At 37.3% G+C, this 14,589-nt stretch overlaps 3 protein-coding genes across 4 annotated transcripts; all 3 read right to left on the reverse strand.

Moving 5' to 3' along the window:
* Nucleotides 1-121: 121 nt before the first annotated feature.
* On the reverse strand, nt 122-2,591 carry LOC116197559 (GDSL esterase/lipase At5g03610-like). 2 transcript variants are annotated; one of them, XM_031527734.1, is made up of 4 exons: nt 1,988-2,591; nt 1,629-1,903; nt 626-926; nt 122-501 (listed from the first exon to the last, which is right to left on the reverse strand). In XM_031527734.1, the coding sequence occupies exons 1-4, from the start codon at nt 2,145-2,147 to the stop codon at nt 284-286; spliced, it is 954 nt and encodes a 317-aa protein (XP_031383594.1). In that variant the 5' UTR covers nt 2,148-2,591; the 3' UTR covers nt 122-283. The 2 variants fall into 2 exon arrangements, 1 of the variants encoding a protein (XP_031383594.1); XR_004155062.1 differs by lacking the exons at nt 1,629-1,903; nt 1,988-2,591 and adding an exon at nt 1,033-1,595.
* Nucleotides 2,592-2,831: 240 nt separating this feature from the next.
* Nucleotides 2,832-6,173, reverse strand: LOC116197625 (GDSL esterase/lipase At5g03610-like). The gene is made up of 5 exons (XM_031527805.1): nt 6,014-6,173; nt 5,595-5,852; nt 3,722-3,996; nt 3,327-3,624; nt 2,832-3,211 (listed from the first exon to the last, which is right to left on the reverse strand). The coding sequence occupies exons 1-5, from the start codon at nt 6,075-6,077 to the stop codon at nt 2,997-2,999; spliced, it is 1,110 nt and encodes a 369-aa protein (XP_031383665.1). The 5' UTR covers nt 6,078-6,173; the 3' UTR covers nt 2,832-2,996.
* A 3,156-nt stretch (nt 6,174-9,329) lies between these two features.
* Nucleotides 9,330-14,137, reverse strand: LOC116198055 (GDSL esterase/lipase At5g03610-like). The gene is made up of 5 exons (XM_031528369.1): nt 13,855-14,137; nt 13,412-13,690; nt 10,250-10,521; nt 9,860-10,148; nt 9,330-9,754 (listed from the first exon to the last, which is right to left on the reverse strand). The coding sequence occupies exons 1-5, from the start codon at nt 14,030-14,032 to the stop codon at nt 9,546-9,548; spliced, it is 1,227 nt and encodes a 408-aa protein (XP_031384229.1). The 5' UTR covers nt 14,033-14,137; the 3' UTR covers nt 9,330-9,545.
* Nucleotides 14,138-14,589: the final 452 nt, after the last annotated feature.

Below are 14,589 nucleotides of genomic sequence, written 5' to 3' on the forward strand. Positions count from 1 at the left end.
ACCAGATCTTGATTGATACGCAGTTTCGATTTTTTTTTTTTTTTTCACGTTGTCAAGATCTACAGGGCATGGAAAGTGGTTCGACCTGATATTATATGTTGAGATTCCAGGGACGAAGCAGTGGAAAGTAAACTACCAAATATATAAATAAGAGCAAAAACTGATCAAATCTGAATGATCAGTTAAATTCGACATAAAAGAAATCATGGAACGCCCAGATGAAGGATGCACCACGCAAAGTTCAGACTAATAAAACCAAGGGCCTAAGAATCCAAAGCTGCAACTAAAAGAAGAGGATTTTCCGAAGAATCGGGAGCATGGTCGTGTAAACGGCGCGCCATCCCGCTTGAGTCGGGTGGACCGAGTCCCAGAAGAAATATTCCCTTGGATTCCTGCACATCGTGTACAGTCTTGTTCCATTCTTATCCATGTCCCCGCAATTGTACTCGCTGCTTACACCCATGCAGCACGGCTTCATCGGATCCTCGAACTTCGGAAATCCTACACGAGGAAATGAAAAAATAAAACCATTTTTTTTTGGAATACAAGGTCGTGTCTGCACGCAATTAACAATCGAAAATGAGCAAGGACAATCTTTAAGACTGAATTGAGATCCAAAGCACACCTGTGCCATTAGTGAGCACCGACATGAAACCGTTGTGAAGGTCAAGGACAACGAAACTAGAATTACTGTTGGTCTGGTTGTTCAGATCGGCCACTGCAGTAGTAACGTAGTAATTGTGGAATGAGACAAGCATTTCGATACTGTCATTGCATTTCTTGTAGTCGTTGGAGACGGTGACCGTCGGGAGACAACCCACGGGTTGGAGAGTCGCCACAGCCACCTTCTTCACCCCAAGATCATGAATTCGCTTCAGATCCGCCTTTAGTTGGTTCGTCAAGTTGAATTGAAATCCCAATATATCCTGAAATGAGAAGAAAAAACCGACGAATACAGCAAAAAAAAAAAAAAAAAGAGAAGAAAAAACCGACGCACACAGACTTTCAAATCAATAACACTAGCTCTCCTACCTGCGGGATTGCTTTGTGTGTCCTTACGCTAAATCAAGTATCGATTTCAGTTATCTAATATATATTTGTAAGTTGGTTATTAGCTCTTTGGCGATGGAGATTATGAGTGACGTGGTTCTGTATGATTATCAGAGATTTTTTTTTTCTTTTTTTAGCCATAGGAGAATAACTATTTTATAATTTTTACAATGAGGTTGGACTTAGGAAATCTTCTTGGCGGTTCCAATATCGACCAAAAAAAAAGAAGCAACGCAGATTTCCTATCCCATGGAATATAGTATTTTAATCTGTTTCAAGTAATTTTCAAGATTAAAGTTTATATTAGTTTGCATTGTTTCGACCTCTTTTCACTCAATTTAATTATTATTTCACTCGCTAAAATTATTATTGGGAATTCATTTATATGAATTTCTAAAAATCCCGCAGTTAAGATAAAAATGATTTGATCATGAAAAAAGAAATGTCACCTACTGTAAATTTCATGTATGTTGTGTGAGTAATGATCACGCAAATTTTGACATTGTAACACACGTTAATCATATTCTTAGCTATTTTATATGACAATCGGATGACAATTAATTGAGTATGAGACTTACCCCGTCAGGATTCTTTTCTTGAAAGTTGGAGTAGTCATTTCCGGAAAGGGTGACAAGAGCCAACGATGAGTTTAGATCAGCAGGTGAATAGAGATGGTCTTTGATCTGCTGCTCAAAGAAGTTGATTTGATCCGTCATGTTCGGATCATTATCTGATGTGTTGTACACGCCAGTCCCTCCGTAAGCAAAATTCATCCCTATCCTACTGTTCAGGTATCGGGACCCAAATTTACTCCAGTGATATGTCACCGGTGTCTTCAACATAAGGAACCTCGCTGCAATATTCCGCGTATAGATATTATCATATATTTCGGGCAAATCATATATATTTGTCATGTAAAAGTAAAATTGAGTTCTACCAATATAATCGGTAAGGAGGATTCCGTCAGAGAAACGTCCGGTAGGCCTGCCAGGGAAGCTGATTCCATAAGGAAACTTCCAAGCTCTGCCTTCGGTAATATTTTTATTCCCAGTGTCAGCGTACGAGTCACCGAATACAAAAAGCTTTGTCGGGCGCATTGGGCGAAAAAAGTGGCCACGACCAATTACTGGTAGCTTGCTGCGATATGGGGGCCACGGATGACGGTATCGAGGCCATGGGTGGCGAATTGGAAGGCCTTCAACTCCTTGATATCCTGAACATAGTATAACAAAATTTTATAATTGAATATAAATGTGAATTATCTCGTATGAAATGTGAATTATCTAACGTGAAATTGAAAATTTATGTATTACACCTGTCAGAAATGATAATAGAAACAGGGGAAAGAGGAATGAGAGAGCAGTTAGCGAATTCATGATAACGATATCGTTATAATTTTGAGTGAGGAATAGTTATCGATTAGTATTTATAAGTTGCAGATGGTATCATATATTGTTTATTAAATCTGATTCTATGTGATTTTCGGTTAAGTTGTTTTAATTTTAGATGAATGATATCTTAACTGAATTCAAGAATCCATTTCAGTTGGAATAGATTTTTTCAAATCAAACCAGCACCAAGTTTTTCTTTTTTTTTGGATTGAGAATAAATAAAAATAATAATTTGGTTATTGTGATAAGGATTAACGAAACATTGTTTCCTACCATGTAAATAAAATCTAACCAGCAAAACTTCATATTAAGTATTTTCTTATTGGGTCTTTAATTCGTTATTATTATAAGGGTTAACGAAACAAATGAATCAAATTTAAAGCAAAAAAATTATCAAACCTTAGTGAAGATATATACGTGAACCAAATGAACGACGACATTGTGCTAGAGAAGATAGATCAAGAACAACCAACGAATCGAACTTAACACATCGTCTCGACAAAATTACTTGATTATGATCACAAAAGTTAAAACACGGCACTAGCTAGATCAGCCTTAGAGTTGCCGAAGAGTGGACGAGAGACTCGAGTATACAGCACGCCACCCTGCTTCGGTCGGGTGGGCCGAGTCCCAGAAGAAGCTCGATTTCGGATCCTCGCAAACCGTATACATCTTCGTCCCATTCCTCTCTATGCTCCCGCAGTTGAAGTCCTTACTGACGCCCACACAGCATGGCTTCAATGGGTTCTCGAACTTGGATTGTCCATGTCCTGCAGAGAATTGATCAATACGTGTTTGTACTCTTAAATACTTACATAATTCTCTTAGTTTGGTTCGGCCCATATGTGATATTCCATGTCCCGAAAGATGATGTGCCATTATTACCTGTGCCGTTATTAAGCACCGACAAGAAAGAGCTGTAGATATCCGCCACGACGAAAGTAGAGGAAGCGGTCTGAGTGTTCAGATAAGCCACGGCTTGATGGAGGAGCTGGTTGTGGAGGCCGACGAGCAAGTTCACTTCTTCATTGCACTTCTGGAAGGAGGTTGCAACTGTGCTCGAGGGAAGGCACCCCAAGGGCTGGAGTGCCGCCACCACCACCTTCCTTGTACCCAGCTCGTATAAGCGCCTCAGGTTCGCTCCGAGTTGTCGAATGACTGTATTTATAAATGCCCGCAGGCTCTGAAGAAGTACATATGAACCATGTGCTTAAGATTTTATAATGCTTGAATACGACCGAACATATTCGATCAGGTGCGAACTGTGTAATTAGGCTTACCACAACGTTTCCGTTTTTGGCTTTGTAAGCACTGTAGTCGTTGCCGGAGAGGGTCACTACGGTCAAAGAAGAATTCACATTGGCGGCACAAAAGGTGTCGTCTTTGAGCAGCTGCTCGAACAGATCAATCTGAGCCGTCATGTTCGGGTACGGTGCTAGCGTATCGAACACACCTGACCCTCCATAGGCAAAGTTCATCCCATGCTCGAGGTACTTGGTACCGATCAGCTTCCTCCACTGGTACTGGACCGGAGACTTCAGTCCAAATGACTTGGCTGCACAAGTGTACGTCCTAATAATTCAGTCATGCCATATTGTAGCTATTAATTAATTAAGCCAGCTAAATGAAATGTAATCTATAAATTGCATCAGGGCGAAGGACTTGATAGCAACGGGGCCGCAGCGATCAATGCGGGCATGACCTAATGAGTAACAAGTTATGCAAATAACCGAATTTTATTCTAAGAATTAATTATGTATTAATTTTATTTTTCTTTTAGACTCTCTAATCCCAATTGCAACTTTTGACAAATATAATTAACATTTGAGGGCCCACGTGCAATTGCGGCATTTCCTTTTTTTAGGGTTTTTCTTCTTTTATAGAGAAAAGAAGCATAGCATGGCATAGTGAGAGGGGAAGTCCCATCGCCATGAGATTTTATTTTTTTTTCTTTTTGAATGGGTAATACGTTTGCCATGAGAATTAGTAGCAGCTAGGAAAGACGTTTCTTTAGGAAGGTTGTCAAGATTGTTAATATAACCAGAACGATATTAAAAAGGAAAAGAATCGGTGCCATTATCATGCCACATAAGAAAAAAACCGAAAGAATGATCAATCATATTAAATCAGCACAAATCCATACTTTTAAATATATTGATATGAGACATATCGAATGATGTCACACGGATTGATATGTATTCGGACAATTATTAATTGGTTCATATGCGATGTGTCGGTCTAAAAGATGCGAGCAAAAGAGAGAGGAATGGAAAGCTTCGGTATTCCTCTGACACGTCGAGGAAGAAAGCAACTGGGAAAAGAGCAAAGCACACCCCAATAATTCACCCACAAGATAAAAAAGATGGCAGACGGACAGATGTAATCATCATCACTTGGGCATTTTATTAGCACAAAAGATATATAAATATAAAAATTAAAAAAAGGAAAATTAAAAGGGAAACAAAAAGAAAGAAAGAAAGAAAGAAAGAAAGAAAGGACAGGTAAATTATTGTCGGGATAGGTTGTAAAGTGGACAAAAACTAGACGGAAGATGGGAACCCACCATAATGGAAATTATGCAGGAAACTACACCAAACCCCTCACTGTCTCCATTATATTACATGCTAAGGGGATTGCCTAAAGCTGATCATTGTACTAAAGCCAACCAAATTAAGCTCTCTCTCTCGATAAAGATCCTTTTATAATTATTTACCAAGATATCCAATTCTAATTATTTACCATGATCTGTTAATAATAGTACTGTTCGACCGTTGCTGGAAGACGGGGGGAAGATCCGAAACTAGCCACGTACGAACTTATGGTCACATAAATATAATAACGGAGAAGTGCAAATAAGCTCAATGGAATATACTAGAGTATAAAAGAAGTCTTTCCAGCTCGGGTGACCAGATGGCTCAGGATTTCGCCAAATTAGTATTTCTCCATTTAACAAAATTTCCAGCTCGGATGGCTAAAATCATGTAAAACGTTTGGATTGAAATAAAGTGTTTTTGCCTAATTGCCTATAAATTAGAAAGAATTCGTCATCAGAAATATAGTTAGTGCATAAAATTGAAACTGCGCATTCACATTAATCTTTTTGGCGTGTGGAGTAAAAAGGTACTAGAGAGGGGTTAAAATTTATCAGCTTACCAATGAAGTCGGTCAGAACACGGCCATCGGAGAAGCGGCCGGCGGGCTTGCCCGGAAAGGTGATGCCATAAGGAATCTTCCAAGAGCTCTCGGACTTCCTGTTGTTACCAGTATCAGCATAGGAGTCCCCGAACACGAACAGCTTTGTCGGCCAGAAAGTGTAGGCATGTCTGTTGCTAAGATGCGTGTGGTGGTGGTGGTGGTGATGGTGATGACGATGGCTGTGGTCTTCTCCGTGGCCCTCGACCACTTGTTTCCCTGAAACAACAAACACGCAGTTAAAATGCATAAATTCAAAGAGAATAAAGCTCAATTTTCGCGGTGTTCACTATGTTCAAGCTGGCATGTTACAAAGTAGTTTCAAGAATCTGTCTAGCGACATTGAACACGAGTCGGAATTCGCAAAAAGCCGATTATACCTGTGAGAAATGAGAGCAGAAGCAGGAGGCAGAGGGAGGAGGCCAGTGGCAAAAGAGAGCTCATGGTTGGAGGAAGAAGAAGAAAGGAAAGATTTCTGTACGCAGTATATATATATATATATATATATATATATATATATATTTATATATGCACGACAAGAAAGAGAGGCTCTTTGTATGTACCTATATATAGTGAGTTGAGAGCTTATTAGTTATATATTTGGTAATTTGTTGGCCGGGATAAGAACTGAGATAACCGCTTCGAAATTCACAATTCATGTTTAGGGACCGCAGGATAGAGTGTTGAAATAAGGCTGGATATATTTGTTAAGAAACTAATCCCAACTAAGAATTGATTAAGGGTAAATTGAGATAATAATTTGTGCAAAATGACATTATTACCCCTCATCGTGTTTAAAGTTTATCAAATCTACTAATGAAAGGAAAAGGAATGGAGAAGGAGGGTGGTAGCCCAACCCCGGCGACCATCGACCCGCTGAGGTCGAGCGATGGTGGCCACCGTCAAGCCTCCACTGTCCCTGAAATCATGTTCCGCCCCTTCTCCCTCCTCTCTCTCTCTTCAAAGAGAGGAGAGGCATGAGTTTCGGGCAGTGGCGGCCCAACGCCCAACGACCACCGCCTAGTTGAGGTTGTCGGCGACCTCGTTGCAGCAGTGGTCACCGGTGTAGGGAAACCACCGCCCAACTGTTCACTTTCTATTGATACTTATATACGAAATGCAGGTAGCATTCTGGCTGGGAAAGCAAGGGTGGTAACACGTAGACGTCGGAAATTTACAACCGGATAGCCCTTAATGGCATGCTAACATGATGTAAACGTTATGTTCATTTATGAAATGTGTCGAGGCCGGGGGCAAATAAGGCTCACCGGGTAGACTGCAAGTCCTATACCCTAAGCCCTCATAAATTGTTAGTTAAACCGTCACTGAGGCCCATAATAGAAATGTGCAAAAACTTCGACAGTCCCGGTCCGACCACAAAAAGTCGATCCAATAATCCTAAGGGCTTAAGAAACGATCCGCTTAAAAGACCGTAGAATTTTTTGCTATTAAATTTGTAATCAGCCAAGTATTTTAACTCTGTGCCAAAAATAGTGTCTACTAAGAAGGGAATATTTTCCTCTTCGGAAAATCCAGAGATAGCCTAAATAAAGGGAAAAAGGACATTTTTTATCCTCTAAATTTAGCCTTCGATCAATTTTGATCATTTAAATTTTAAAAGTGTCGAATTAGTCCTATAGATTTGCTTCATAAGGCAATTTCCATTTCGGGACTTGTAAGACCAAAATTATCTTTCTTTTGCAAAACTTATAGGACCATATTTTAATTGAAAACGAACTTCTACGACAAAAAATGTATTTTTCAAAAATTATAGGATCGAAATTGTCTCACATAAAAAAAGTATAGAACTGATTCGGTAGTTTTAAATCTTATGGAATCAAAATTAATTGAATGCCTAATTTATAGGATCAAAATATCTTTTTCCCTTAAATAACGGATTAGTTAGCCCGCAGTCTATTATGAGCGGCGCCAGTGACGGTTTAACTTACGATATATGATGGCTTAGGGGACACAACTTGCAGTCCATACATGGCGAGCCTTATTAACTTGGGGTCTCAATGCAATTCATAAAATGGACATGGCGTTTATATTGAGTTAGCATGCCATGCATTAAGGGCAACGCTATTGTAAATTTCCAACGTTAACGTATTACCAACCTCACTTAATTTGCGTCGTTTCGGCTTTATTTCACTCATTATTTCCCTAGATAAAATTATTATTAGGAATTCCTTTATATTAAATTTTAAAATTCCCACTGTTACAGCTCAAATACTGAAAGATAAAAAGGATTTGATACGAAAAAAGAAGAAGTTTTCACCTACCGTGTAAATTTCATGTATCACGCATGATTGATCACGCAAATTTTGGCATTGTAACTCACGTTAAGTAATATTCTACTTGTTTTTTGTTTTCGAGTTGAATAAACGATCTAATTCAATTTGATTTTATACAATGATTATATGTATTGAAAAATATATTGATGTATAATAATATGTATATACATGTATATATAGATGTGAAAGTAAATGGGAAGTTTATTATAAAAAAAATTAATTTTAAAAATGATTAGAAAAAAGTATGAGTAAAAAAGCATTATTAAATGAAAATTTAAAATTGTTATAAAAAAGTATGAATGAAAAAGTATTTTTAAATAAAAAAATTAAATAGTAATTATTATATTATTAAATTTAAGAAAAACAAATAATATTGAATGGAGTAAAGTTAAATTATTATTAAAAACACAAACAAAGCCACTGCATTACAATTAAGTACAATACTTATCCGTTGGGATTTTTTCCTAGAAAGTTGGGTTAGTCATTTTCCAAAATGGGTGGCAATATATGAATTTAGATCAGCTGGGGAAAAGAGATGGTCTTTGATCCGCTGCTTTCCGTACATGCCAGTCCCGCCGTAAGCAATGTTCATCACCATCCTGCACTTCAAGTATCAAGACCCGAATTTGTTCCAGTGATGTCACTAGTCTACAACTTAAGGAACTTTCGTGTCTAGATATAATTAATCACATATTTCAAGAAAATCATATATATTTGTCAAGTAAAAATAGAACTGAGTTCTACTAACTAATATAATCAGTATGGAGGAACCAGTCAAGGAACGTTCGGTAGGCCTGCCAGGGAAGCTGATTCCATAAGGAAACTTTCAAGTTCTACCTTCGGTTATGTTTCTCTTTTCAATGACTGCGTATTACCAATTATTGGTAGCTTGGCGTGATGTGGAGGCCAATGATGACAGTATTGATCGGGACCATGGGTGTTGAAACGGGAAGCCTTCAACTACTTGCAATCCTGAACGTGGTATGACAAAATTATATAGTAAAATATGAATATACTTGGATGGTATAATATTACGTAAAATTGGAAATTTATTTGTTCCGCAGTATTTATAAGTAGCGGATTATATCATATGTAAAATGGTTTGAATCCGATTCTAATTGATTTTCGATTAGATTAAGTTGCTTTAACAATTGTCAGATAAGATGATTGATATCTTATCCGAATTCAAGAATCAATTTCAGTTTGATTAGATTTTCTTGTTCCCTGCATTGATGGACCGAGAACAAATGAAAAAAATAATTTAATAACTCCTATTCCGTAAATAAAATCTAGCTAACAGAACGTAATATTGAATATATATTTTCTTATCGGGGCTCTAGTTCGTTATTTTTGTTAATGAAACGAATGAATTTGGTTTGATACACGTACACGCAGCCTGGCGGGCAATGAACCTTAACAGATTATTACATACAAAGGGAAAAAAAATGTCAAATTAACAAATTATTACATATGTTAACCATATGAACGAAGACGTTGTACTAGAGAAGATGGATCGAGAGAGGGAGATCGTGAACAACCAACGAATCGAATTTAAATCATCAGCTAGCTTGACAATTTGATTATGATTGCTAAATTACATCACGATACTAGATCAGCTTTAGAGTTGTCCAAGAGTGGCTGAGAGATTCGAGTACACAGCGCGCCACCCTGCTTGGGTTGGGTGGTTCAAGTCCCAGAAGAAGCTCGATTCCGGATCCTCGCAAACCGTGTACATCTTCGTTCCGTTCCCGTCTGTGCTCCCGCAGTTGAAGTCCTGACTTGTGCCCGCACAGCACGGCTTCAGCGGGTTCTCGAATTCCGAATTTCCTGCAGAGAATATGATCAATTACATTTGTGTTCTGTGAATACTTAATTCTCTTAGTTTGATTCGACCATATGCGATAATGTCCCGAAAGATAATGTGCTTATTACCTGTGCCGTTAAGAACTGCAATGAAAGAGCTGTAGAGATCCGCAATGACGAAAGTAGAGGAAGCGGTCTGATTGTTCAGATCAGCCACGGCTTTGTAGAGGAGCTGGTTGTGGAGGCCGACAAGCGAGTTCACTGTTTCATTGCACTTCTGGAAGGAGGTTGCAGCCGTGTTTGAGGGAAGGCATCCCACGGGCTGGAGTGCCGCCACCACCACCTTCCTCGCGCCCAGCTCGTACAAGCGCCTCAGGTTCACGCCGAGTTGTACAACGACCGCAGTTATAAATGCCGGCTGAAGGAAGTACATGCACAATGTGCTTGAGATTTTATAATATGCTCAAATCTGACCGTATCAAATTTCGAGTGGCTAGGTGAATTGTATAAGGCGCTTACCCCGGGGGTTCCGTTCCTGGCGATGTAGTAGGAGTAGTCGTTGCCGGAGAGGGTGACGAGGGTCGCAGACGAATTCACATCCGCGGCAGAGAAGGTGTTGTCTTTGAGCAGCTGCTCGAACAGAGTGATCTGAGCCGTCATGTTTGGGTACGGTGCTAGAGTATCGAACACGCCTGTCCCTCCATAGGCAAAGTTCATCCCGTACTCGAGGTACTCGGGATTGAGCTTCCTCAACTCGTACGGTATTGGAGACTTCAGTCCCAAAGTCTTGGCTGCACAAGTACGTAGTAATCGTTCGATAAATCGTGCCATTGTAGGTACAAATTAATTGAGCCAATTCAATTGTAATCTACAAATTGCATCAGAGTGAAGGATTTGATAACAACTGGGGCGGAGGTAATCAATGGGAGCATTACCTAATGAGTAACAAATTATGCAAATAATCAAAATTATATTTCTGGGATTTTTTTTTAGCTGAATGATTATCTTTCTAAGAATTAATCATGTATATAAATCTTTACACTCTCCAAATCCCAATTGTAACTTTCGACAAAAACCATTAAACTTTTGAAAGGACATGTGCAATTGTGCCATTTCGATGCGAATCCATTCTTATAGATATATTGATATGAGACGTATCGAATGACTTGACACAAATTATATATGTATCAAATAATAAGTGTTGTTAATATGATTTCATAACATCGTGATAGAAATCTCTCCACCGTTGAATGCGCATGAATCCCGCTATCTACTATATCATTCAATAATGGGGAGACTTCATCTCACAATAACACGGAGACCTCTAGAATTTTTCTATTAACTATTTCGAATCCAATGTGTCGGTCTAAAGGATGCGAGGAAAAGAGAGAAAAAAGCTTTGGTATTTCTCTGACACGTCGAGGAAGAGAGCGACTGGGAAAAGGGTAAAGCTTCCCAATAATGCTAGAATTTCCAGGGAAGAAAGAACGAAACACCAAATATTTTTAAAAGAAAAAAAAAAGGGGAAATTAGGCTCCCTTTTTTAAACCAAAAACACAAAAAAGAGATAGCAGACAGACAGACATCACTTGGCCATTTTTTAACACATAAAAAGTACAACTATGAAATAAAAAAAAGATATTTAATTAGATAATCATTGCGAAATTATTAATATCCTTTATAATTATTAAAATCTTGTTTTGGATTAGAGTTGAGTTAAACTAATTCTATTCTAACTTTGTATATATATATATTTTTTATTTTTTTTAATTAGTTGTAATGATTATATTGTTGAATTATGAGAAAATATGTAAAAATAATAATAAATAGTTGAGGTAAATTAATTATTATGTTTGTTGAATTGTGAAAAAAGTAATGAATAATTGATAGAATTTAGTATTAAGAATTGAATTGAATGATTAAAAAAATTAAAGAAAAAGAGAAAATTAATAATTGTGTTAAATTAAAAATAAATAAAATTAAGTGAAATAGAGTTAAAAATAAATTTTAAAATCAAACAAAACTTAAATTTTTATTTTATTGTAATGATGAAGACGACATGACATCGTATGATGGTGCACATTTTTGTCCCGTAAAATAAAATAGAAAGAAAGGACAGGTAATTATTGTCGAGATAGGTTGTAAAGTGGGCAAAACAAGACGGAAGGGGGAACCCACCATGATGGAAATTATGCAGGAAACTACACCAGACCTTTTACTGGCTCCATTACATGCTCTCTCTCTTCCCCAATAAGTTGATAACAGAGAGACTTGAGAGGTTAGCTAATCCAATATCCAATTTTAATTATTTACCATGATTTGGTAAGAAAAGTACCGTTCGACCTTATAAACTTTCCCGAAAGGGGGGAATTAAAGATCCGATACTAATCACGAACTTATGGACATCACATAAACATAATGCAAATAGGCTCATTGGATTACTGCACGCGAATGTAAAGAAGTCCAAGAATACATCGCTTAGGATTACCAAATTATTATTTGTCTGGTTAACGAAATTTCCAGCTCGGCTGACTAAAATCATGTAAAAGAATTTCGATTTATTTATCTTCAGAATAAGATGTATTTGCCTAATTGCCTTTAAAATTAGAAGATTTACCATCAGAAGTACGATTCGCGCATAAAATTGAAACTGCACATGCACAATCTTTTTCCAATGATTACTGTATACACATCTGTATAACTATGATTAGAATACTAGATGATATTTACAAGTATATGTATGGCGATACTATTAGTAATATAAGCAAATTTATTTTTGGGAGTGCACCCTAATATCCAGGAGCATAATGGATCATGACTAATTCAATTCGGGTGATCAAGAATTAATAGTTATTCGCCATCTCAATAAATGTATTTCTCGATATTCGAACTTATATTATCCTCTTTACGATGATTGGAATTGTTACCACCCAACTAATACTTTATTAGTCAAGTAGTTTTTTTTGGGTAAATTGCGCACGACAACAAAGTAAGTAATTTATTAGCAACTAATTAATCTATTTTAGTTGCTAAAAATTTACTTTTAACAACTAAAATATTTTTCAATCATACATATATTTAGTTGCCATGCCCTGTGTGGCAACTAATGTGCAACTAAGTTTTTTTAGTTGTTATAGGCTATAACAACTACATTTTTCCTCTTAGTAATATGAAAAAAAATGTAGTTGTTAAAGAATTCATTTAGCAGTTAATAAACTCTTTAACAACTACAATTTCCGTTGTTAAAGAACAAAATATATGCTAAAGTTTATACCAACTAAAATAATTTGATTGCATTTCAATTGTAATAACTTAATAGTTAAAGGAATTGACAATTAAATATATTATAGTTGTTAAAGGCGACTTTTTAGCAACTAAAATTGATCATTTAGTTGCTAATAAACTACTTTGTTATAGTGGCGGGGCATAAGCAAATTTATTTTAGATAATATAATTGCCCATTAACCACACTTGCCAAAACTGAAAATGGAATTCATATGAGACAATTAATTTAAATCCCATTCATATGAGACAACTAATTTAAACATGGCTGAAACAATCCTAATTAATAAATATATTAATTTCCGATTGCCTCTGAGAGTACCTGGGAAATATTGTTCTTTTGGGTAATGGAGTAAATTAAATTATTATAGAGAGATCAGGAGTTATTAGCTCACTCACCCAAGAAGTCGGTCAGAACACGGCCATCGGAGAAACGGCCGGCGGGATTGCCCGGGAAGGTGACGCCATAAGGAATCTTCCAAGAACTGCCTAGGGACTTATTGTTGTTACCAGTATCAGCATAGGAGTCCCCGAACACGAACAGCTTTGTCGGCTGGAAAGCGTAGACATGTCTGTTGCTAACATGCGAGTGGTGGTGGTGGTGGTGGTGGTGGTGGTGGTGGTGATGGCTGTGGCCTTGTCCGTGCCCACGACTCGAGCCCCCGACCACTTGTTTCCCTGATACCAACCCATACGCATGTATGATTCAAAGAGAATAAAGGCTCAATTTTTCACTGTGTTCACTATGTTCAAGTTGGGAATGTTAGTTAGTATAGGTCGAGAATCTGTCTAGTGACGCACATATAACACGAGATGGAATACGAAAAGCCGATTATAGGTACCTGTGAGAAGCGAGAGCAGAAGCACGAGCGGCCACAGAGACCTCATGGTGGAGGAAGAAGAAGAAGAAGAAGAAGAAAAAAGGGAAGATGAACGCACAGGGAGATAATTTTGTATGTGATTAACAAATATGAGAAAGAGAGAGAAGTTTGTGGTGGTGATTATGGCCAAGAATCTCATTATGTATATATAGAGTGAGTCGAGAGCTTATTGGGAAGAAATCAAAGGAGATTGGTGATAATATCACCACTTGGTCACACGAACTTGGTCATGGTCATTGAGCATCCAACCAAGAACAAGGCTGGGCATTTGACCATATATTTTACTATGCGCCAATATTTAAAGTATGATATGCGTGCGTATATAGACCGATAACGATCAATTACAATCATGTGGCCCCGCTTCTATATAAGTACGGTAGATAATAACGAGACATAGAGTAAAGGACATATTGCTTTGATTTGTTCATGGAATATTTTGAGAATATTTTATGAATTTATAACAGTTAATTAGGATGAGTTGACCATCATTTCCATTACCAGGGCTCACACCTGAAAATAATAATAATAAAGTATTAATTGAATGATAAATAATTCTAATTCCCCGTAAAAAGGACAATATAATTTGAAGTTATGAGAAACGCAATGAAAAATAATATTTAATGTTCGATCTTAAAAATTATGAAAACAATATTTTTCATTATTTTAAAAAAAAGATCGTTATAGAAGTTCAACCTT

Source organism: Punica granatum, chromosome 2, assembly GCF_007655135.1.
Source record: "Punica granatum isolate Tunisia-2019 chromosome 2, ASM765513v2, whole genome shotgun sequence".
Lineage (NCBI taxonomy): Eukaryota > Viridiplantae > Streptophyta > Magnoliopsida > Myrtales > Lythraceae > Punica > Punica granatum.

Excerpts from the sequence above, each read along its gene's own strand:
- LOC116197625 (XM_031527805.1), bottom strand. The coding sequence starts at position 6,077 with ATGAGCTCTCTTTTGCCACTGGCCTCCTCCCTCTGCCTCCTGCTTCTG. Across the intron at positions 5,853-6,013 it reads TCTGCTCTCATTTCTCACAG|GGAAACAAGTGGTCGAGGGC; the intron begins GTATAATCGGCT and ends TTGTTGTTTCAG. Across the intron at positions 3,212-3,326 it reads GGTGCTTAATAACGGCACAG|GACATGGACAATCCAAGTTC; the intron begins GTAATAATGGCA and ends AATTCTCTGCAG.
- LOC116197559 (XM_031527734.1), bottom strand. The coding sequence starts at position 2,147 with ATGCGCCCGACAAAGCTTTTTGTATTCGGTGACTCGTACGCTGACACT. Across the intron at positions 1,904-1,987 it reads CCTCCTTACCGATTATATTG|CGAGGTTCCTTATGTTGAAG; the intron begins GTAGAACTCAAT and ends GGAATATTGCAG. Across the intron at positions 502-625 it reads GGTGCTCACTAATGGCACAG|GATTTCCGAAGTTCGAGGAT; the intron begins GTGTGCTTTGGA and ends TTCCTCGTGTAG.
- LOC116198055 (XM_031528369.1), bottom strand. The coding sequence starts at position 14,032 with ATGAGATTCTTGGCCATAATCACCACCACAAACTTCTCTCTCTTTCTC. Across the intron at positions 10,522-13,411 it reads TGTTCTGACCGACTTCTTGG|CCAAGACTTTGGGACTGAAG; the intron begins GTGAGTGAGCTA and ends GTACTTGTGCAG. Across the intron at positions 9,755-9,859 it reads TGCAGTTCTTAACGGCACAG|GAAATTCGGAATTCGAGAAC; the intron begins GTAATAAGCACA and ends TATTCTCTGCAG.